Raw genomic sequence first — 17271 nt, 5'->3', positions numbered from 1 at the left:
GCGGGCGGCAGCCGCCCCCGGGGGATTCCCGGCAGCGGCGCAGCTGCTCCGGGGGCGGCGGCGGCGCCCTGGGGCGCGGGCGGGGCCGGGCCGCGGCGGGAGCGAAGCCGCCAGGCAACGGGGGAAGGCGGGGGCGGCGGATGCGGCGGCTCCGGCCCCGCCGCAGGGCCCCGACGGCGGCTCCGGCTCCCCCGGGCTCTGCCCCCCCGCCCGCCTCCGCCTCCGCAGGCCCCGGCCCCGCGTCGCCATGGCGACCGCCCCCCCATCGCCGCCGGCCGCAGTGCACTGTGGGAGCCCCGGGGCATGCCGGGAACCCCCCAAACAGGGAGTCCCGCCGAACGGGGCGCTGTCCCTTTAAAAACAAAATGGCCGCCCGCTTTGGCGCCCCTTCGCTGCCCGCTGCCGCCACTTCCGGGGGGCGGGGCCAGGCGGGCGGAAGTGTGTCGCGCTCGCAAGATGGCGACTCCCTATGTGACTGACGAGACCGGTGAGTGCGGAGCCGCCGCCGCGGCCCGACCCAGCGGAGGCAGCGGGCGGGGGCCGCCGCCGCCCCCTGCCCCGGCACCGCCGCGGGGCCGCGCCCCGGCACCGCCTCCCTGGCGCTGTGGGGCTGAGCCCCACCCCCCGGGCCCTATGGGGCAGCGCGTCCCGGCGCTATGGGGCAGGCCCTGCCCCTCCCCGCCTCCTTGGTGTCTGCGGGGCCCGGCCTGTCCCCGGTGTCTGTGGGGCTGGGCCTCAATTCTGCCGCCCCTGTGGGGCTGGGCCCTGCCGTTCAGTCTGTAGGGCAGTTCTCTCCCCTGGTCGCTGTGGGGCTGGGACCCCCTGCCCCTCTGGTCTGCCCCACTGGTCTCTGTGGGCCTGGGCCCTGCACCTTCGTCCCTGTCGGCTGGGCCCCACCCCCTTGGTGTCTGTGGGGCACAGTCTGCACCCAGGCCCCTGGTCTCTCTAGGGCTGGGCCTATCCTCTCCCCGTTACCCTGGCCCCTACAGGGCCCTGTCAGTATCCCCCTCTCCCTAGTCCCTATGGGGCAGGCCCCTTTCTCCTCGATCTCTATGGGGCAAATTCCTCCTCCCTGGTCTCTATGGGGCAGACCCTTTCTCCTCAGTGTCTGTGGGGCAGATCCCTCCCCCCTCTGGTCTCTAATGGGGTAGGCTCTTTTCTCCTTGGTCTCTATAGGGCTTGACTCGTCTTTTCCCCGCGGTTCTGGTCTCTGTGGGGCCTTGTCTGTGCCCTCTTCCCAGTATCTGTGGGGCAGGCTCCACCCTCCCCTCCAGTGTCCGTGGGCCTAGGTCCCTTTGTTTCCCCTCTGCCAGTCTCTGGGTCGGGGGTCTGTGGGATCGCCTCCGCCGCAGCCGCCCCCAGGGTGCGCGAGGGGACCCTGGGGCCGCTCGCCGACAGCACCTTCGCTTGCAGGGAAGTACATCGCCTCCACGCAGCGCCCTGACGGCACCTGGCGGAAGCAGCGGCGGGTGAAGGAGGGATACGTGCCCCAGGAGGAGGTGCCGGTGTAAGTGGGGCCGGGGTGGGAGGGGGGCGTCCCCGGGGGCTCCTGGCGGCGGTGCCCCGTCGCCGGGAGGTGTTCCCGCCTGCACCGCTGACAGCCGCCGCCGTCCCGGGGGCTCGGGGAGGAGCAGGGTCTCTGCAGGGGCCTGGCCGGGCCTCTGAGCTCCCGCAGGAGGAAGAGGAGCTGCTGGCTGGGTTGGAAGCACGGGAACGACCTTGCTTTGGGCCAGCTGGGCAGGTGTTTCTTGGCGGCGGTTAGGCTGGGGCCGCCTGTTTTGAGGAAGGATAGAAGTGGAGAGGCGCTTCGTGCTCCGTTACCGCAGTAACGCTCGTCGGCAGCTGCTGGCGGTGAGGCTGTCCGTCAGGCGTCCGTTTGTCTTCTCCCCCTCCGGTGGCCGCTCTTGCGATTCGGGATGGGCCCGGCCAGGCAGTTCCTCTGCGTCACCTTCCGGTATCCGCCCGCGGGGAACGCCCTGGCGTCCCGCTGGTCTCCGCGGCTGACGTCCGAGGCCGTCCGGCGCGTAACGGCCTCCAGGGCTTCCCCTGTGCCCGGCAGAGCCTCCCTGTTTGCTCCCCGTGCCTGGTGCTCGCTTCCCCTCCGCTGACGGGCCCAGAACGGAGGCCAGCCCCCCGCCGCCCGGGCTCCCGCGCTGGCAGGGTCGGCTCCCACGTGGGGAAGGCGGTCTTTGCTTCTCACGGACGAGGCGCTGACAGCTCCAAGCTGTGCTGCGCGCCTGCAGCGGTGTGCACGTTCCCCGGCGCTGAACTGCGCTGCCGAGCTCAGGGGCTCCGAGGTGCCCTGCTGAAAGCAGCCTGCGCCGTGGGGAGCCGCAGGGTGCTGGGTCGCGCGCGGCGGCCCGAGGCCGGGAGTCTCCCGTCCCCCAGGACCTTGTGTCTGGCGATTCCTAAGGCTGGGCGTGCGTGCCGGGTTACGTCTCGAGGTCTCGGTCTCTTTCCAGGTGCCCGACCAATCCTGACCCCCTCACCCTTATCCCCTAAGCCGTGACCTGACGGTACGTATCAGCTTCCGCGTCGGCCGTTCTCTGGGGTGGCTCTGCAGGGCTGGACGTGAGCGCGGTTCTGAGCCGAGAGGTGTTTGCAGGAGAGAGGAGCTCGGGAGAGGCAGTGATCTCTGAAAGGCTCTGCTCAGCCGAGTCTCGCTGTGCAGAGCCCTGAGATCCCTCAGGGACGAGCTGTAAATCGGGGCCGCTCTGGATCTGAGGTCTGGCCGGAGGTGCCGAGTGCTCGGGAGTTTGACATCGGCTCTCGGAGCCGCGCCAGCCTGGCCCGCAGCGCTCCCTGCGCCGGGGCTCGGCGGGGGAACGCCGCAGGGGTGCGGGAGAGACGCCTCTTCACGGGCTCTCGTTCTGCACAGGTATGAGAATAAGTATGTGAAGTTTTTCAAAAGCAAACCGGACCTGCCGCCCGGGCTGAGCCTGGAAGGGAATGCCCAGCCCAGCAAGCAGCCTGGCAAGGCGGAGAGCGGAGAGACGGGACTGTCCAAGGCAGCCAAAAGGAACTTGAAACGCAAGGAGAAGAGGAAGCAGCAGCAGGAGAAAGGGGAGAGGGAGACAGATGAACTGATCCAGTCGCTGGAGAAGATCTCTCTGTCGGGAGGCGGCGGCGGGGACAAGGGCCCGCCGGGGGACAGTCAGGCGGCCGCGCCGCAGCCGGCCTGCGGCGCCAAGGGCCCCGCTGACGGGGAAGCCTCCGCCTCGGAGAAAACCAAGAAGATCAAGAACCTGAAGAAGAAGCTGCGGCAGGTGGAGGAGCTGCAGCAGCGGCTCGACTCCGGGGAGATCAAGCAGCCGACAAAAGAGCAGCTGGAGAAGCTCGGGCGGAGGAAAGCCTTGGAGGAGGAACTGCAGGACCTGGAGCTGGACTTGTAAGGGGTGGGCGGGAGGGACGGGACGGGACGCGGGGACTCGCATTGCACCGGGCGCGCGAGGGCCGGCGTCCCCAGAGCGCAGATCCTCCGGACTGAGCGCCAGGCCCCTCTTTCCCGGGGATTTTGTTTTGGTGGGTGCTGTTGGTTTTTTCAGAACAGTTTTTTCCCAGCTATCGGTGTTAGAAACTCAGCAACTCTCAAATACCTCTCTCCTTTTTTAATTTTATTTGGAGTGGGGCCGGCCTGGCGGGCGGGCAGGGCTGGTGCTGCGGGCCAGGGCAGGGGCAGTGGCTCTTCCTTTCATTATTCCCCGGCCTCTTGTGTTCTGTGTTACGGCCTCTCTTCCTTTATTTTTAAAAACGATGCAATAATAAAATTGCAGTAGTGACCTGGCGTCGGGAGCTTGGTTTCACCTTTCCCCGCAAGGCCCCAGGGAGCCATCCCGGAGCCGGCGAGGGATGCGGTCCCTGCGCAGCGGTGGCGTTGGTGCCGTCCTTGCCTGGACGGCTCTGGCTGCTGCCCTGCCCGGTGCCTGGCGAAGCGGCCGCTGGCGCTTGGGCTGGGTTCTGCGGTTGACGTTCCTTGAAAGGGGTTCTCCAGGGTCACGGCCGGTGGCTGGACCCACGTTTTGAGCTTTCCTCCTGATGCTCCGGCAGGTCGGAGCCCGCCCCTCGCCCTCTGTGGGGCTGGACCCTCGCGGAGGCGAGGGGCTGCGGGGCCGAGCGCCGGAGAGGCCTTTGGGCAGCGCTGTGTGCGGGCTGGGGGCCCGCTGGGCCCCTCCTGCCCTGCCCCGTCTTGCCGTGCTGCGCCGTGGGGGGGTCAGTCCTCGCTGCCGCTCGGGGCTTTCCGGGCGGCATCAGCAGGCAGAGCTGCGCCGCGGTGCGAACGAGACCCTCTGCGCCCTGCGGATGGGGCAGGGGAGGGGCTGAGCCCCGCTCCGGGGCTCCGGCTCCACGGCATCTCCCCGGCCGTGCCCTCGTTCCCCGGCGACGCCGGCCGCGCAGCCGGGAAGCCCTGGAAGGGATGAGCTGCCAGATTCCTTCCCGGCTCCCTTGGGAACTGCCTGGCACGGGAGCGCGGAGGCTGCTCGGCTCTGTCCCCGGGTGCCCGGGAAGCCGGCCAGACCCCTCTGCATCCCCTGGCAGCTCCCTGGCTCAGCGCCGTGGAGCTGGCTGTGCCACCGGGGCTGGCGGGGGCTGCGCCGGGGCCCGCGGGCGAGGGGTCCCGGCCTCCCCCCGGGAGCGGCGCGCAGAGCGGCTGCGCTCGCGGCCCCGTTACTCACCCGGCGCAGGGCTGCGTCAGCGCCTTCCCCGGGGCGACGGCAAGGACCTCGACCGCCCCACGGCTTCCCGGGGACTCGGGAAGGGCCAGCGACGAAGGGGCGGCCGTGGGGAGCCGGCCGTGGGGAGCCGGCCGTGGGGAGCCGGCGGGCTTCCCTGGAGAGCGGCGCCCTGACTCGGCGGCCGGGTGCTGGGGCGAACGGCCTCCCCGGGGCGGCCCTGGGGAAGCTGAGGCAGGGACTGGGACGAGCCCCAGCACACGCGGGGCTGGGAACGGACCCGGCGTCCGGGCGCTGGCTCTCCCTGCCTTAACCCTCTGCCGTGCGGGGCGCACGCTGCCTTCCCACACTCGAAGCCAGGCTGGCTCTGCAGCCTGCGGGGGTTTGGCAGCGGCACCGCGCTCTCGCCTGGCATCGGCCCACGTCCGGCTGCCGTCCCTACGCGCGCAGAGCCCGCTCGGCCCCGGGACGGGGGGAAGCGTCCCGCGTCCCCTAAAGCTTCGGGGCAGGGGACGGGTGGGTCCCTGGGGTCTCCAGACGGTCCCGCGCGGAGCCGCGGCTGAGTCGGGGGGATGCTCTGGCCCGGCCGCGCGTCCGAGGGGTCGCGATGCCGCCGCTGATTCGCCGCGGTTGCTCCCCCGGGGTGGCAGCGCGTCCGCGGCTGACCCCGAGGGACGGAGCTGGGACCGCGGGCGCCTCAGGCTGGGAGCGGGAAGGGATCGAGCCCGGACAGGCCCGGCCTGCCGCAGCTCCGAAGGAATCACCCTGCACCAGCCGCCTGGGCGCCCCAATGCTCGGTGGGTGCCCCAGCCTCGGGGGGGGGGGGTGGCAGTGGTGGTGGGGGGGTTCCCGGGGCCGTGGGGGGTCCCCCACCCCCAGCAAGACCCACGCCTTCCGCGGCGCCTTCGTCTGGGCCGTCACCGGCCTTGGGGCTGCGCGGCCGCTGCGGCGGGCGGCCGGGGGTCTCGACCAGCCCCGAGCTGGAGCCGGGGTGCCCCAAGGCGCCGACCCCCCCACGCCCCCCACACCCCCGGCACCGCCACCCCGCTCCAGTGGCCCGGCCCGGCCCGGAGCGACTTTGCCCCCTCCTCGGGGAGCCGCTGGCGGCCGCGTCGGCTTCCCCGGGGCGGGGGCTCCCGGGGGCTGAGCCGGCCGCCGTGGGGCCCCCCCCCCCGGGGCACCGAGCCCCCCGCCGGCCCCCCGCCGCCCCAGCACGCCCGGGTGCTGCCGTGATGCTCTTTAATGTCACAGCCCGGGTACAAGGCGGTCCCGTCCCGTCCCCCCTCGGGGGGCTGGGGGCCACCCCGACCCCTCCCCGCACGGGGGGCTTAAGGCTTTGGGGTCCCGGTGGCGGTGGCAGGAGCCGGGGCAGGCCCCGGTGGGGGCACGGGGGCCGGGCAGGTCCTACAAAAATAGAAGAGGGGTTTTATTGACAGAGGTCTCCGGCGGCGCCGGGGGCGCGGGGCTGCGGCAGCCCCGGGGGCTCCCCTGGGCTCCCCTGCGCTGTCCCCGGCAGTGGGGCTGCGCGTGGGGCAGGCAGTGCGGCAGTGCATAGAGCAAGCAGTGTGGGGCAGGCAGAGGGGCCGGTGACGGGGAAGTGGTGGGGCAGGGCGTGGGGCAGCGCGTGGGGCAGGCTGTGGACAGTGTGCAGGGCTGTGCGTGTAGCAGCATGTGTGGTAGTGCATGGGGCAGCGTGTGGGGCAGGCAGTGGGGCAGAGTGCAGGGCAGCGCATGGGGCAGGCAATGGGGCAGTGCGTGGGGCAGGTAACAGGGCAGTGTGTGCGGCAGCGCATGGAGCAGGGCGTGGGGCAGGAAACGGGGCAGCCTGCGGGGCACGCATGCAAGGGGGCCGCCTGCCCCACGGAGGGACGCCCGACGCCAGGGGGCAGCCACGTGCCCCACAGCCCCGCCCCCTCTGGCCCCGCCCCCAGGGGGAGGGGCCTGCAGCAGCTGATTTGACTATTTAAAGGGGCAGGCACGGCGGCGGCGGCGGGGGCGCGGGCGCCCTAAGGCACGTGCGGGGCGGCGGCGGGGCTCAGGGCCGGGCGCGGGGGGCGGCGGGCGGCGCCGCGGAGCCGCGGTCGTCGTCGGCGGGCGGCGCGGCGGCCCCCGGGCTGCTCCGCGGGGTCCCGCGCTCCAGCTGCCGGTCCCGCAGGCTCCGGATGTAGCTCTGCGGGGGGGGAAGGGGGGGGACAGGCGTCAGCGGGGGCGCCGGGGCCGCCGGCCGCCCGGGCCGCGGCACTCACCGGGGCCAGCACGTCGCCCGCGTAGCGCTTCACCGGCGCGGGCTTGCGGCGGTAGGTGCCCTCCTGCGGGGCCAGGCTCTGCCGCCGCTTGGCCTCCTTCTGCCGGATGCGGAGCAGCTGCAGCCGCTTCTGCCGCCGGCTGATGACCACTGCGGAGGGGGAGGCGCTGACGCCGGGCGGGCGCTGCCGGCCCCGTCGCCGGCCCCACCGCGATCCCCATCGCCGTCCTGGCGGCTCTCCCCAGCCCCATCGCTGCCCTGTTGCCGTTCCCGGCACCGTCCCCACGGGCAGCGCCATCCCTGCCACCGCCTCCTCCCACGGCCGTCCCCACGCCCGCGCCAGTGCCCTTCTCCATCACCCTTGCCATCGCCACCTCCTTCCCCACTGCCACCGTCCTGCCAGCTGCCACCCCCTTCTCTGTCGCCATTGCCACCCCCGTCCCTGCCACCCTCCTGGTCCCCATTGCCACCCTGGTCGCCATCCTCATCCCTGCCCCATCCCGGTCACCAGCCCCATCCCTGCCACCCTCCTGGTCCCCATGACCACCCCGGTCACCATCTCTGCCACCATCGCAGTCCCCATTGCCACCTCTTCCCCGTCCCCATCATCTCACACCCTTCCCGCTCACCCTCCACCATCCCCAGGGCTGCCCGGAGAGCCCAGGCGTCCGGGCCCCCCGGCCCGGGGCAGACGGGAGCCGGGAGGGAGGGGGGTTCCCGCTCACCGTCGGTGTGGGAGAAGCCGTCGGCCGTGAGCTTCCACTGGAGCAGGACGCCGAGGAGGCTGAGCGCCGGCCAGGCGCCCAGCACGGCCCAGCTGTACCAGCAGAGCGGCCCCGGCGGCGCCAGGCGCAGCCGGTCGTACACGTAGAGCACCAGCGCCAGCGCCTCCACGAAATAGTCCACGCAGACCACGATGACGGCCGCCCCGAAGACGGCCGTGGACAGCACCGTCAGCGGCTTCTGCCACTGCAGGGCCAGGAGGGCGCAGAGCAGCGCCAGCCCCAGCAGGCTGCCGGCTGGCACCCAGAGGCTCTGCGGCCGCAGCAGCGGCTCGGCGGCCACCAGCGCGGCCGTGGCCAGCAGCAGCCCCAGCAGCAGCCCGGTGGTGAAGAGCCCCACGCTGCGCACCAGCATGGTGACCAGCCCGCAGAGCACGCCGATGCCCAGGGCGATGCCCGCGCTCACCTCCAGGCTCAGCTGCGTCTCCAGGATCCGCTCCTTGTAGCACAGCAGGAAGATGACGGTGGAGCCGAAGAGCAGCCCCGAGAGGAACATGATGGCCTTGAAGCAGCGGTACCCTGGCGGCGGCGTGGGGCAGTCAGCAGGGGCTGGGCCCCATGGCGTGCCCCTTGCTCTGCCCATCGCCATGTCCCTCAGCCGGGCCCCACGGCGTGCCCCATGGCGTGCACCTTGCTATGCCCCATGGCATGCCTCATGGCTGTGCCCCATGGTGTGCCCCGTGGCGTTCCCCCAAGGTGTGCCCTGTGGCGTGTCCCAGGGGACGCACCCTGCCGTGCCCCACTGCCATGCCCCATGGCGTGCCCATTGGCTGTGCCCCGGCCGTGCCCCATGGCATGCCCCATGGTGTGCCCCGGCCATGCCCTCTGGCCATGTCCCGTGGCTGTGCCCCATGGCGTTCGCTCCCCATGGCGTGCCCCTTGGCGCGCCCCTCGCCCCCCGCAGCGCCCCTCCGCACGCCCCCCGCCGCCCCGCGCTCACCGAAGCAGCTGTAGACGACGCCGAAGAGGCAGCACAGGGCGCAGGCGGCGGCGGGGACGGGCTCGTAGGGGGGCCGCAGCCCCAGGGCGCAGCGGGGCGGCGCGGGGGCGCCGGGGGCCGGCTCCATGGCCCGCGGGGGGCCGGGGCTCAGCGCCCCGCCGCCATCCGCCCGGGCGCCTGGCGGGGCGGGAGGCAGGGGCAGGGCCCCCGCGGTGGAAACTATGAGTAATTCCTCCCCCCCCCCAACAGCTGGAGTGAGGCAGCCCCCCGCCTGCCCCCAACATCTGGCAGCTGCGCTGCAGCACTGCTGGGCCGGGCCGCACGGACGCGGCTGGGCGCGCCGCCCGGCTGTGGGGCGGCCGTGGGGCAGCCCTCCGCCCCCCGGGCCAGCTACAACCTCCCCCCCACCATGCTGCAGCCTGGCCCCAGGGCTCGGGTCCCTGTGCTCCCGGGACCCCAGGGCACTGCTGGGGCAGGATGCGGCCCACGGTGCCTGAGACCGGACACAGCTCGTGTCACGGGGGCCCTGGGCAGGTGGAGGACGCCCGGCGAGGGTGGGATCCTGCGCCCCTGGGGACAGCCCCGCGCGGGGCAGAGCTGGGCCGGGGGGGGGAGAGCTGCCCTGGCCCTGCTGGGGCTGCGGGTGCTGGGAGCTACTGGGGATGCTGGGAGCTGCTGGGGTGCTGCTCTGGGCTGCTGGGCTGGGAAGTGTCGGGATCTCCCGGAGGATATGAGGTGGCGGGTGCTGGGGGCTCCCGGCAGATCCCGGGCTGGGGGTGCTGGGAGCTGCTGGGGGTGCTGGGAGCTACTGGAGAGTACTCGGCTGGGGGTGCTGGGAGCTGCTGGGGGACGGGTCCGAGCGGCTCCCGGGCTGCTGCAGCAGGAGCCCCGGGGGAAGCAGCGCCGGGGCGCAGCTCGGTCCCGAGCCGGACTCCGCTCCGCTCCCCGCCCCGCTCCGCTCCCCGCCCCGCTCCGCTCCGCTCCCGGCTCCGCTCCCGGCCCCGCTCCGCTCCCGGCTCCGCTCCGCTCCCCGCTCCCGGCCCCGCTCCGCTCCCGGCCCCGCTCCGCTCCCCGCCCCGCTCCGCTCCGCTCCCCGCTCCGCTCCCCGCTCCCAGCCCCGCTCCGCTCCCGGCCCCGCTCCGCTCCCGGCCCCGCTCCGCTCCCCGCTCCGCTCCCCGCCCCGCTCCGCTCCGCTCCTGGCCCCGCTCCGCTCCCCGCTCCCGGCCCCGCTCCCGGCCCCGCTCCCCGCTCCGCTCCCCGCTCCCGGCGGGACTCACCGCTCCGAGCGCCGCCGCCGCGCCGGTCCCGGCCGCCCCGGGCCGCGGTGGGTCGCGGCGGGTCCCGGCCCCTCCGCCGAGCCCGGCGCGGCCGCGGCGCCGAGACGGGGCCAGGAGCGGGGCCGGGGCCGGGGCCGGGGCCGGGGGCGGCGCGGGGCGGGGCGCGGAGCGGGGCCGGCGCGGGGGGAGCCGCTGTGGGGCCGGGACCGGCTGTGGGGCCGCGGCCCTCTGGGGCTCTGGAGCCCGGACCTTAGTCCGGGACAGGCGGGGACCCCCTATGGGGCAGGGACCCGGTGTGGGGCTGGGACTTAGCTTGGGGCAGCATCAAGGGTGTGGGGCAGGGCAGGGACCCGCTGTGGGGCAGAGTCCCTAGGCAGGGACAGGGCTCTGTGTGGGGCAGGGAGCACAGCCCTGGGGGGACTGTGGGGTAGGGCAGGGAGCCGACCCCAGGCAGGTTGTGGGGCAGGGACCGTGGCCCTGGGGGGCCTGTGGGGTAGAGACATGGTGTGGGGTAGGGACCCTGGTGTGGGGCAGGGACCCCCCAGGTGGGCTGTGGGGACAGGCAAGGACCCAGTGTGGGGCAGGGACATGGTGTAGGGCAGAGCAGAGAGCTGGTGTGGGGCAGATGGTCTGTGGGGAAGGGCAGGGACCCAGTGTGGGGCAGGGACATGGTGTGGGGCAGAGCAGAGAGCTGGTGTGGGGCAGATGGTCTGTGGGGAAGGGCAGGGACCCAGTGTGGGGCAGGGACATGGTGTGGGGCAGAGCAGAGAGCTGCTGTGGGGCAGATGGTCTGTGGGGAAGGGCAGGGACCCAGTGTGGGGCAGGGACATGGTGTGGGGCAGAGCAGAGAGCTGGTGTGGGGGCAGATGGTCTGTGGGGAAGGGCAGGGACCCAGTGTGGGGCAGGGACATGGTGTGGGGCAGGGCAGAGAGCTGGTGTGGGGCAGGTGGGCGGCAGGGCAGGGCTGGGGCCGGCCCCACTTGGCGGCGGGCCGCGACCCACGGCCGGGGCCGCTCACAGAGCCGCTTTGTGCGCGGGGGCACGTGACGGGGTCAGCGCGGGACGCCCGGGGGCCGCCGCGGGCGCGGGCCGGCCCCACAGCCCCCCGTGGGGCCCCACAGCGCCCCGCACGCCCCCGCAGCGCCCCACACGGCCCCGCGCAGCCCCACAAGCCCCTGTAGGGCTCCGCAGCCACCCCCACAACCCCTATAGGCCCCATAGGGCCCCACAGGCCCCCATAGGGTTCCATAGCCCCCCCAACCCCTACAGGCCCCATAGGGCCCCACAGGCCCCCATAGGGATCAACAAGCCCCCACAGGCCCCATACAGCCCCCATAGGGTCCCGCAGGGCCCTATAGGCCCCCTAGGCCTCCAAAGCGACCCACAAGCTCCTCTAGGGCCCACAGGGCCCCACTTCCCCGCCCCCCATACGCTCCCCAGGCGCCTCGAGGCCCCCCAGGCTCCGACGGGCGCGCCGGGCGGCGGCGGCGGCGAAGGGGTTAACCGGGGCGGCGCTGGCCCTTTAAAGGGCGGGGCGGGGCAGCGGTGACGTTCGGCGCCCGGCCCCGCCCCCGGAAGTGACCGGCGGCCGCGGCGGCGGCAGCGGGGCGGGCGGGCGGAAGGCGGAAGTGGCGCCCCCGGGGGGGGCGGCGGGAGGCGGAGACCCCCCCCCCCCGCACCGGCACGGTGAGTCCCGGCCGCTCGCGGGGGCCGCGGGGCCGCGCCGCGACTCCCCGGCCGCCCCGGGCCCCCCGCGCCGCCCCCCGCTCCCCGTCACGTCCCCTCCCCCCCCGCGCTGCCCCCCATCGCCCCCCCGGGCCCTCCCCCCTGCCCCGTCACATTCCCCTCCCCCCCCCCGCGCTGCCCCCCATCGCCCCCCCCCGGGCCCCCCCACCCTGTCACATCCCCTCCCCCCCGCGCTGCCCCCCATCGCCCCCCCCCGGGCCCCCCCGCCCCGTCACATCCCCCTCCCTCCCCCCGCGCTGCCCCCCATCGCCCCCCCCCCCCGGGCCCCCCCCCCTAGCCCCCCCACGTCCCCTCCCGGGCTGCGGCGTTTCGCTTCCTCCAGCTCTTTTTGTTTCGCTTTTCAGGGAGAAGAGGCAGAAATGACGGCGGTCACGTAGGGCCCGCGGGGCCGGCGTGGTCGTGGCCGCAGGGATGGAGCCGCGGGAGCGCGAAGCGGAGGAGGAGCGGGGCGGCTCTCCCTGCCGCTGTCGGGAGCCGCCGGGTGCCCCGCGGTGCCCCGGCCCGTGCCTCGGCGCTGGGCGCCCCTGGGCTCCCGGCAGCCCGGCGCCGAACAGCCGCCGGTTCGTCCCGGAGAGCTTCGCTTCTGGGAGCCGCGAACGCCCCTGCCCAAACGAGCACGGCCCGGGGCGGCTCCCCGGGGCTGTGAGCGGCCGGGAGCCGGCGGGGCCCAGCGCGGCGGCCGAGCTCGAGCCCCCTGCGGATGGGCCGCCGGGCGAGGAGCCAGGGAAGGGCCGAGAGAGGGACCGCGCCGCTCCGTGGGGCTCCGGCGGCGGGTGGGCAGCCTGCGCCGCGGAGGACAGCGCTGCCTGGAACGGGAGCTGCGACCGGGAGCGGGCGTTAACGCTCGAGGACGACGACTTGCCCTTCGTGGGCTCCGACGTAGCCGGCTCCGGCCCCGAGCGCTCCTGCCGCTGCCAAGGAGAGCGGTCGGTGCCGCCGAGCCCTTCCGCTGAGCAGAGGGACGGATCCTGCAGCGTCACCTGCCACCACTGGGCTGCCGAGCCCCTGCCCCGAGGCCAGGAAGAGGGCGAGGAGGACGGCGCCGGCGAAGAGCTGTTTGGGCCCGGCAGAGCGCTGGGGAGCCGGAGGACCAGGAAGCGCCAGAGGCACCGCTCTGCCCCCAGGGAGGAAGGCAGGGAGCCCGGGAAGCGCGAGGGCAGGTCGGGGCTGGGCGGCAGGAGGCACAGGCCGGCTCGGAAGAGGAGTCAGGCGGAGGGGCCGCGGGACGGCGCGGCCGAGGCGGTCTGGCCGGGGGAGTTGCTGGCCCAGCTCTGCCTGGCTCGTTTCAAGGCGCTGCTCGAGGCGGCGCTGACCCATGTGCGCAGGGTGTGCGTGGAGGCCGGCGGCCGGCTGCTGTGCTCCTGCTGCCGGCTCGGCGCCCGTGACCTGGGCTCGGCCCAGGCCAGCGTGAGGACCTGGGGCCAGCGGGTGGGCCAGCAGGCCCGGAGCGGCTCGCTGAAGGCGGGCCGGTGGCTCCGTGCCTGGGCAGAGCTCTTCCTCCGCCTGCTCTGGATGCTCTGTGCCCTGCTCTTCCTCGTCGTCATGCTGCTCCTGGGCAGCCTCCGGCTGTGCGGGCGCGTGTGCGTGGCCGCGCTGCTCGCTGGTGCGGGCAGGCTGGGCAGGACCGGCCGCGTGGCCCAACTCCTCGCGCTCCTGGACCTGTCCGTCTTCCTCCGGACGTGGAGCCTCTTCAAGGAGACCAGGACTTGCCAGTACCTCTGGGACTGGCTACAGAAGTGGCGAGCTCCCACCTGGGCGCCCGGAGGGTTGAGGACAGACGGGCTGGGGGACGCTGCACCCGGCCCGGACGGAGGCTCCCCCAGCGCCAGCTCGAGGGAGGAGGTGGCCCGGCTACTGGCCATGGCGGAGGTGCCCGAGGAGGAGCTGAACCCCTTCCAGGTGCTGGGCTTGGAGGCGACGGCGTCCGACGCGGAGCTGAAGAAGGCCTATCGCCGGCTGGCGATGCTGGTGCGTGGGTCCTGGGGAGCGCTGGGCCGGGCCGGGGGCTCGTGGCTGTTCATCTCCCGCTTCGGCCCGCTGGGGTGCGATGCTGATGATGCTCTCTGGCCTTGCAGGGCACCTGGCGAGGGATGGCCTTGCTGCCCGAGGCCTCGCTGCTGTTCTGCCTTCCGCCTCGCGGGTGGTGGGGCTGCGTGCTGGCGTCTCGTGGCCTGCTTGGGGGGAGGCGCGGGGGGCTGGGTTTGAGCTGGTGCTGGCAAGCAGGGCCCCGCAGAGCCACGTCCTGTCTGCTGCTAGGCCAGTTTGTCTGTAACGTGGTGCTGAGCCCTCAGACCTCAGCGCAGATGTGCTCTGTCCTGGTTGAAGTCATCGGCTTCATCTTCACGTGTCGTTTCCAGGTTCACCCAGACAAGAATGAACACCCGAGAGCAGAGGAGGCCTTCAAGGTCCTGCGAGCAGCCTGGGATATTGTCAGCAACCCGGAGAAGCGGAAAGAGTATGAGATGTGAGTGGGCTGAGCCGGGGGAGGCACTGGGTGGGTCTGGGGAGAGCAGCAGGGAAGAGGGCGGATAATGCGGCCGCTTGGGCGTGCTGCCCACGCAGGCTCCTTCGCAGGGTTCTCACCCCCAGCTTTCTTCCCTGTTGTGGCCGCAGCAAGCGGATGGCAGAGAGCGAGCTGACGAGGTCCATGAGCGAATTCCTCACCAGGCTGCAGGACGACCTGAAGGAGGCCATGAACACCATGATGTGCAGCAAGTGCCAGGGGAAGCACAAGTAGGTCCCAGGGCTCCAGGTCTGGCGGCACGTGGATGGTCACGGTCTGCTGGGGGTTTGCGCTGCGCTGGTGGTGTCCCTGTCTGAGAGACCGCACGAGCGGCCCTGCTGGGAGGAGGGTGTTTGCTTGTGGCCGCAGGGGAGGTGAAGGCACTGGGCACACTCGGGTTGTCCCTGCTCCCCGTGAAGCTGGGGGACCAGAGCAATCTGGGAGCGAGGAGTTGCTACGAGAGACAATTCGGGTCTCTCTGGAGCAGGCCAAACCAAAGCACTGCTTGATTTCTCCTTGTCCCTCAAGGGGAGGGGAAGCAAAGCCAGCCCTGCTGCTCTCAGGGTTTGAAATGTCTCCTGTTGCTGCAGGAGGTTTGAGATGGACCGTGACCCGCTCCATGCCCGCTACTGTGCTGAATGCAGCAAGCTGCATCCCGCGGAGGAGGGCGACTTCTGGGCTGAGTCCAGCATGCTGGGGCTGAAGATCACCTACTTCGCGATGATGGATGGGAAGATCTACGACATCACGGGTGGGGCCCGATGCGGTGGCAGCTCCCAGAGCGCCTGCGGAGCTGCAGGATTAACGGTGCTGCCCGTGCAGCGTCTTCTGCCTCTAGCAGAGGCTGCGCTTCGCCCTCGCTGCTGGGCGAGGGAGCGAGCGGCGGGCGATCGCCGCCTCCGGGCCTAGCTGACCGGCCGTGTGTGTCTCCGCAGAGTGGGCCGGCTGCCAGCGGGTTGGCATCTCTCCGGACACCCATCGCGTGCCGTATCACATATCGTTTGGGTCGAGGAGCGCCGGGCCGAGTGGACGTCAGAGGTCGGTGCTGGAGCTGCGTGGGCTCCCTCCGCGCTTTGTCCTGTTTGTGGAGCCGTGAGATGGGAAATGGCACCGGCGTCCGATGCCAGCTGCCGTCCTGGGGAGGGGGGGATTTGAGGGGGGTCTGGCTGTGTGTGGCCCTGCTGCTCCCTCGCTGGGTCTGACCTTCCTCTGCCCGCTGGGGAGACGACGGCCTTCGAGCCTGGGAGCTGTAGCTGTAGCCAGGAGTTTCCTTGTGCACCTCTTGGTGCTGGTGCCTTGTGTTCTGACGCCCGCTTTCCTCCCCGCAGGACCACCCCCAAAGGCAGCCCCACCTCTGCTGCAGACCTGCAAGACTTCTTCAATCGCATGTTTCAGGGGACCTCAGGACAGATGCCTGGGGGGACCTTCTCCCCCCCGCCGCCACCCGCGGCGCCGTCGGGGGCAGCCGCCTCCGCGGGGGCGCCCCCGAAGACGGACGGCGCGGCCCCGAAGGGGGACGCGAAGCACAAGAGGCGGAAGAAGGTGCGTCGGCCTTTCCAGCGCTGAACGAGCTGCTGGAGGAGCCAAGGGGTGCCAGGGACCAGCCTGGCTTGAGGCTGGGAGCGCTGGGAAGAAGCAGAAGCCCTTGGCTTGGTGCTTGTCGGCTGTCTGGGCGCTCTCTGGGCCGGGGGAGATTGTGCTCTGTTGGGCACTAAAAGGGCTCTTTCAAATAAAAAAGAATCTATTTTTTTTTTTTAAGTAATCTATATATTTAAAAGAAACCAATGAGTTTCTGAGCCAACGTGGCTACTATGAGCGTGAAGAGCTGTGTTGGAGCCAGCGATACCAAAGAACCACAGTGGGGCCGGCGGCGTCCGTGGGGACAGCCGGGGCAGCCTGGTGGTGCCGAGCAGGGAGGCTGTGGCTGGGCCGTGCCAGACAGACCGTGGAGTCTCTTCAGGGTTATTTTAAACGTTCAGGTGATGTCTCTGTTTCGCTGAACGCCCAGTTTGCTCCCTGGCCAGGAGCAGGGCGCAGCAGCTGCCTCGGTCGCCTCCTGGCCCTCCTGGCCGCTGTTGGGTGCAGCGAGTGACCGTAACCGCTGGTTGGGCTCGGCTGGCTCGCGCCCGCTCCTTTTCGGGATGCGGAGCCCGGCTCTGCCTGGCCAGCGGCAGGAACCGCGCCCCGCACCGGGGCGGGTGGGATGGTTGCCGAGAGCAGAGCTGTCTGCAGCAGGACTCACCTGCGCCCTTCCAGCAGGAGAGGGGGCCACAGCGGAGTGCGTGAGCTTTGTAGGGTCCCTTCCCCCTGCGCTGGAGCTGGAGGGCTCGAGTCCCGAGTCTTCCCCTGCCCAGAAGCTCTAGGCAGGACCACACTACGGGAGAGACTTTCCCTGAGGAAATCAGCATTGAGCTGCTGCTCTTCCTTCACGTGCAGCCTGCGGGGCCAGAAGCCCGGTGAGAGCTGCCTGGGGGGCTTTGGAGGGACACACAAAAGCTCACAAGGCCCTGAGCCCAGTGGCGGAGCTGTGCCGAGGCAGGCAACCTCTTCTAGCAGTGTTTATTTTATATTTTTTTTTCCTTTTAAAGCAGTTTTTCTTTTTGCGTGTACATATCTATTTATTACTGTGTGCATCCCCTTCCTATAAATACATCTGAAGACTGAGTACGTTGGCCTGTGCTGTTCTTTTTTTTCCCCCAGCACAGCGCTGTCTAGCGTTGTTCCCCTGGCACCGCTTCCTGGCTCCCCCCCCCCCACACACACTTCTGACCTGGCTGTTTTTGCTCTTCCGCCTTCACCTTTGCACTAAGCGTGAAGGAACCTAAGCATGTTCCCTCAGCACTAGGAAGTCGAGCATTTTTAAGGTTAACTCGGGGCCCAGGAGACAGTCATGGGCCCCTGCCGAAATCATGAGTTAACAAATGTGTTGTGTGAGTGTCTGGTACCTTGCTGAGCCCCCGAAAATGAAGCAGTTAGTGTTTCTCTGCAGTCCGTTCCATGTGCATGAGGCAGGAGCGAGGGGACTGTGCTGGTCCTTGCTGCGGAGTAACAGTCCCTGGCAGTCTGACCCTGGTTTTGCAGCCAGGCCGACAACCGAGCCCGAGCAGG

At 71.5% G+C, this 17271-nt stretch overlaps 3 protein-coding genes across 3 annotated transcripts; 2 read left to right on the top strand and 1 right to left on the bottom strand.

The window, feature by feature from the left end:
- The first annotated feature begins 382 nt into the window (after nt 1-382).
- On the top strand, nt 383-3392 carry PYM1 (PYM homolog 1, exon junction complex associated factor). Its single transcript, XM_062597080.1, has 3 exons — nt 383-487; nt 1414-1507; nt 2879-3392. Exons 1-3 carry the CDS (start codon nt 457-459, stop codon nt 3390-3392), a joined length of 639 nt encoding a protein of 212 aa, XP_062453064.1. The 5' UTR covers nt 383-456.
- A 2523-nt stretch (nt 3393-5915) lies between these two features.
- Nucleotides 5916-8800, bottom strand: LOC134152065 (transmembrane protein 198-like). The gene is made up of 5 exons (XM_062597108.1): nt 8638-8800; nt 7641-8216; nt 6917-7065; nt 6739-6840; nt 5916-6074 (listed from the first exon to the last, which is right to left on the bottom strand). The coding sequence occupies exons 1-5, from the start codon at nt 8762-8764 to the stop codon at nt 5916-5918; spliced, it is 1113 nt and encodes a 370-aa protein (XP_062453092.1). The 5' UTR covers nt 8765-8800.
- A 2706-nt stretch (nt 8801-11506) lies between these two features.
- DNAJC14 (DnaJ heat shock protein family (Hsp40) member C14) lies at nt 11507-15921 on the top strand. The gene is made up of 7 exons (XM_062597530.1): nt 11507-11600; nt 12005-13628; nt 14018-14124; nt 14274-14393; nt 14754-14914; nt 15099-15201; nt 15492-15921. Exons 2-7 carry the CDS (start codon nt 12072-12074, stop codon nt 15727-15729), a joined length of 2286 nt encoding a protein of 761 aa, XP_062453514.1. The 5' UTR covers nt 11507-11600; nt 12005-12071; the 3' UTR covers nt 15730-15921.
- Nucleotides 15922-17271: the final 1350 nt, after the last annotated feature.

This window comes from Rhea pennata, chromosome 29 (assembly GCF_028389875.1).
Source record: "Rhea pennata isolate bPtePen1 chromosome 29, bPtePen1.pri, whole genome shotgun sequence".
Taxonomy (NCBI): Eukaryota; Metazoa; Chordata; class Aves; order Rheiformes; family Rheidae; genus Rhea; species Rhea pennata.
The sequence above is the reverse complement of the archived record's forward strand: the minus strand, read 5'-3'. Positions and strand labels throughout refer to the sequence as shown.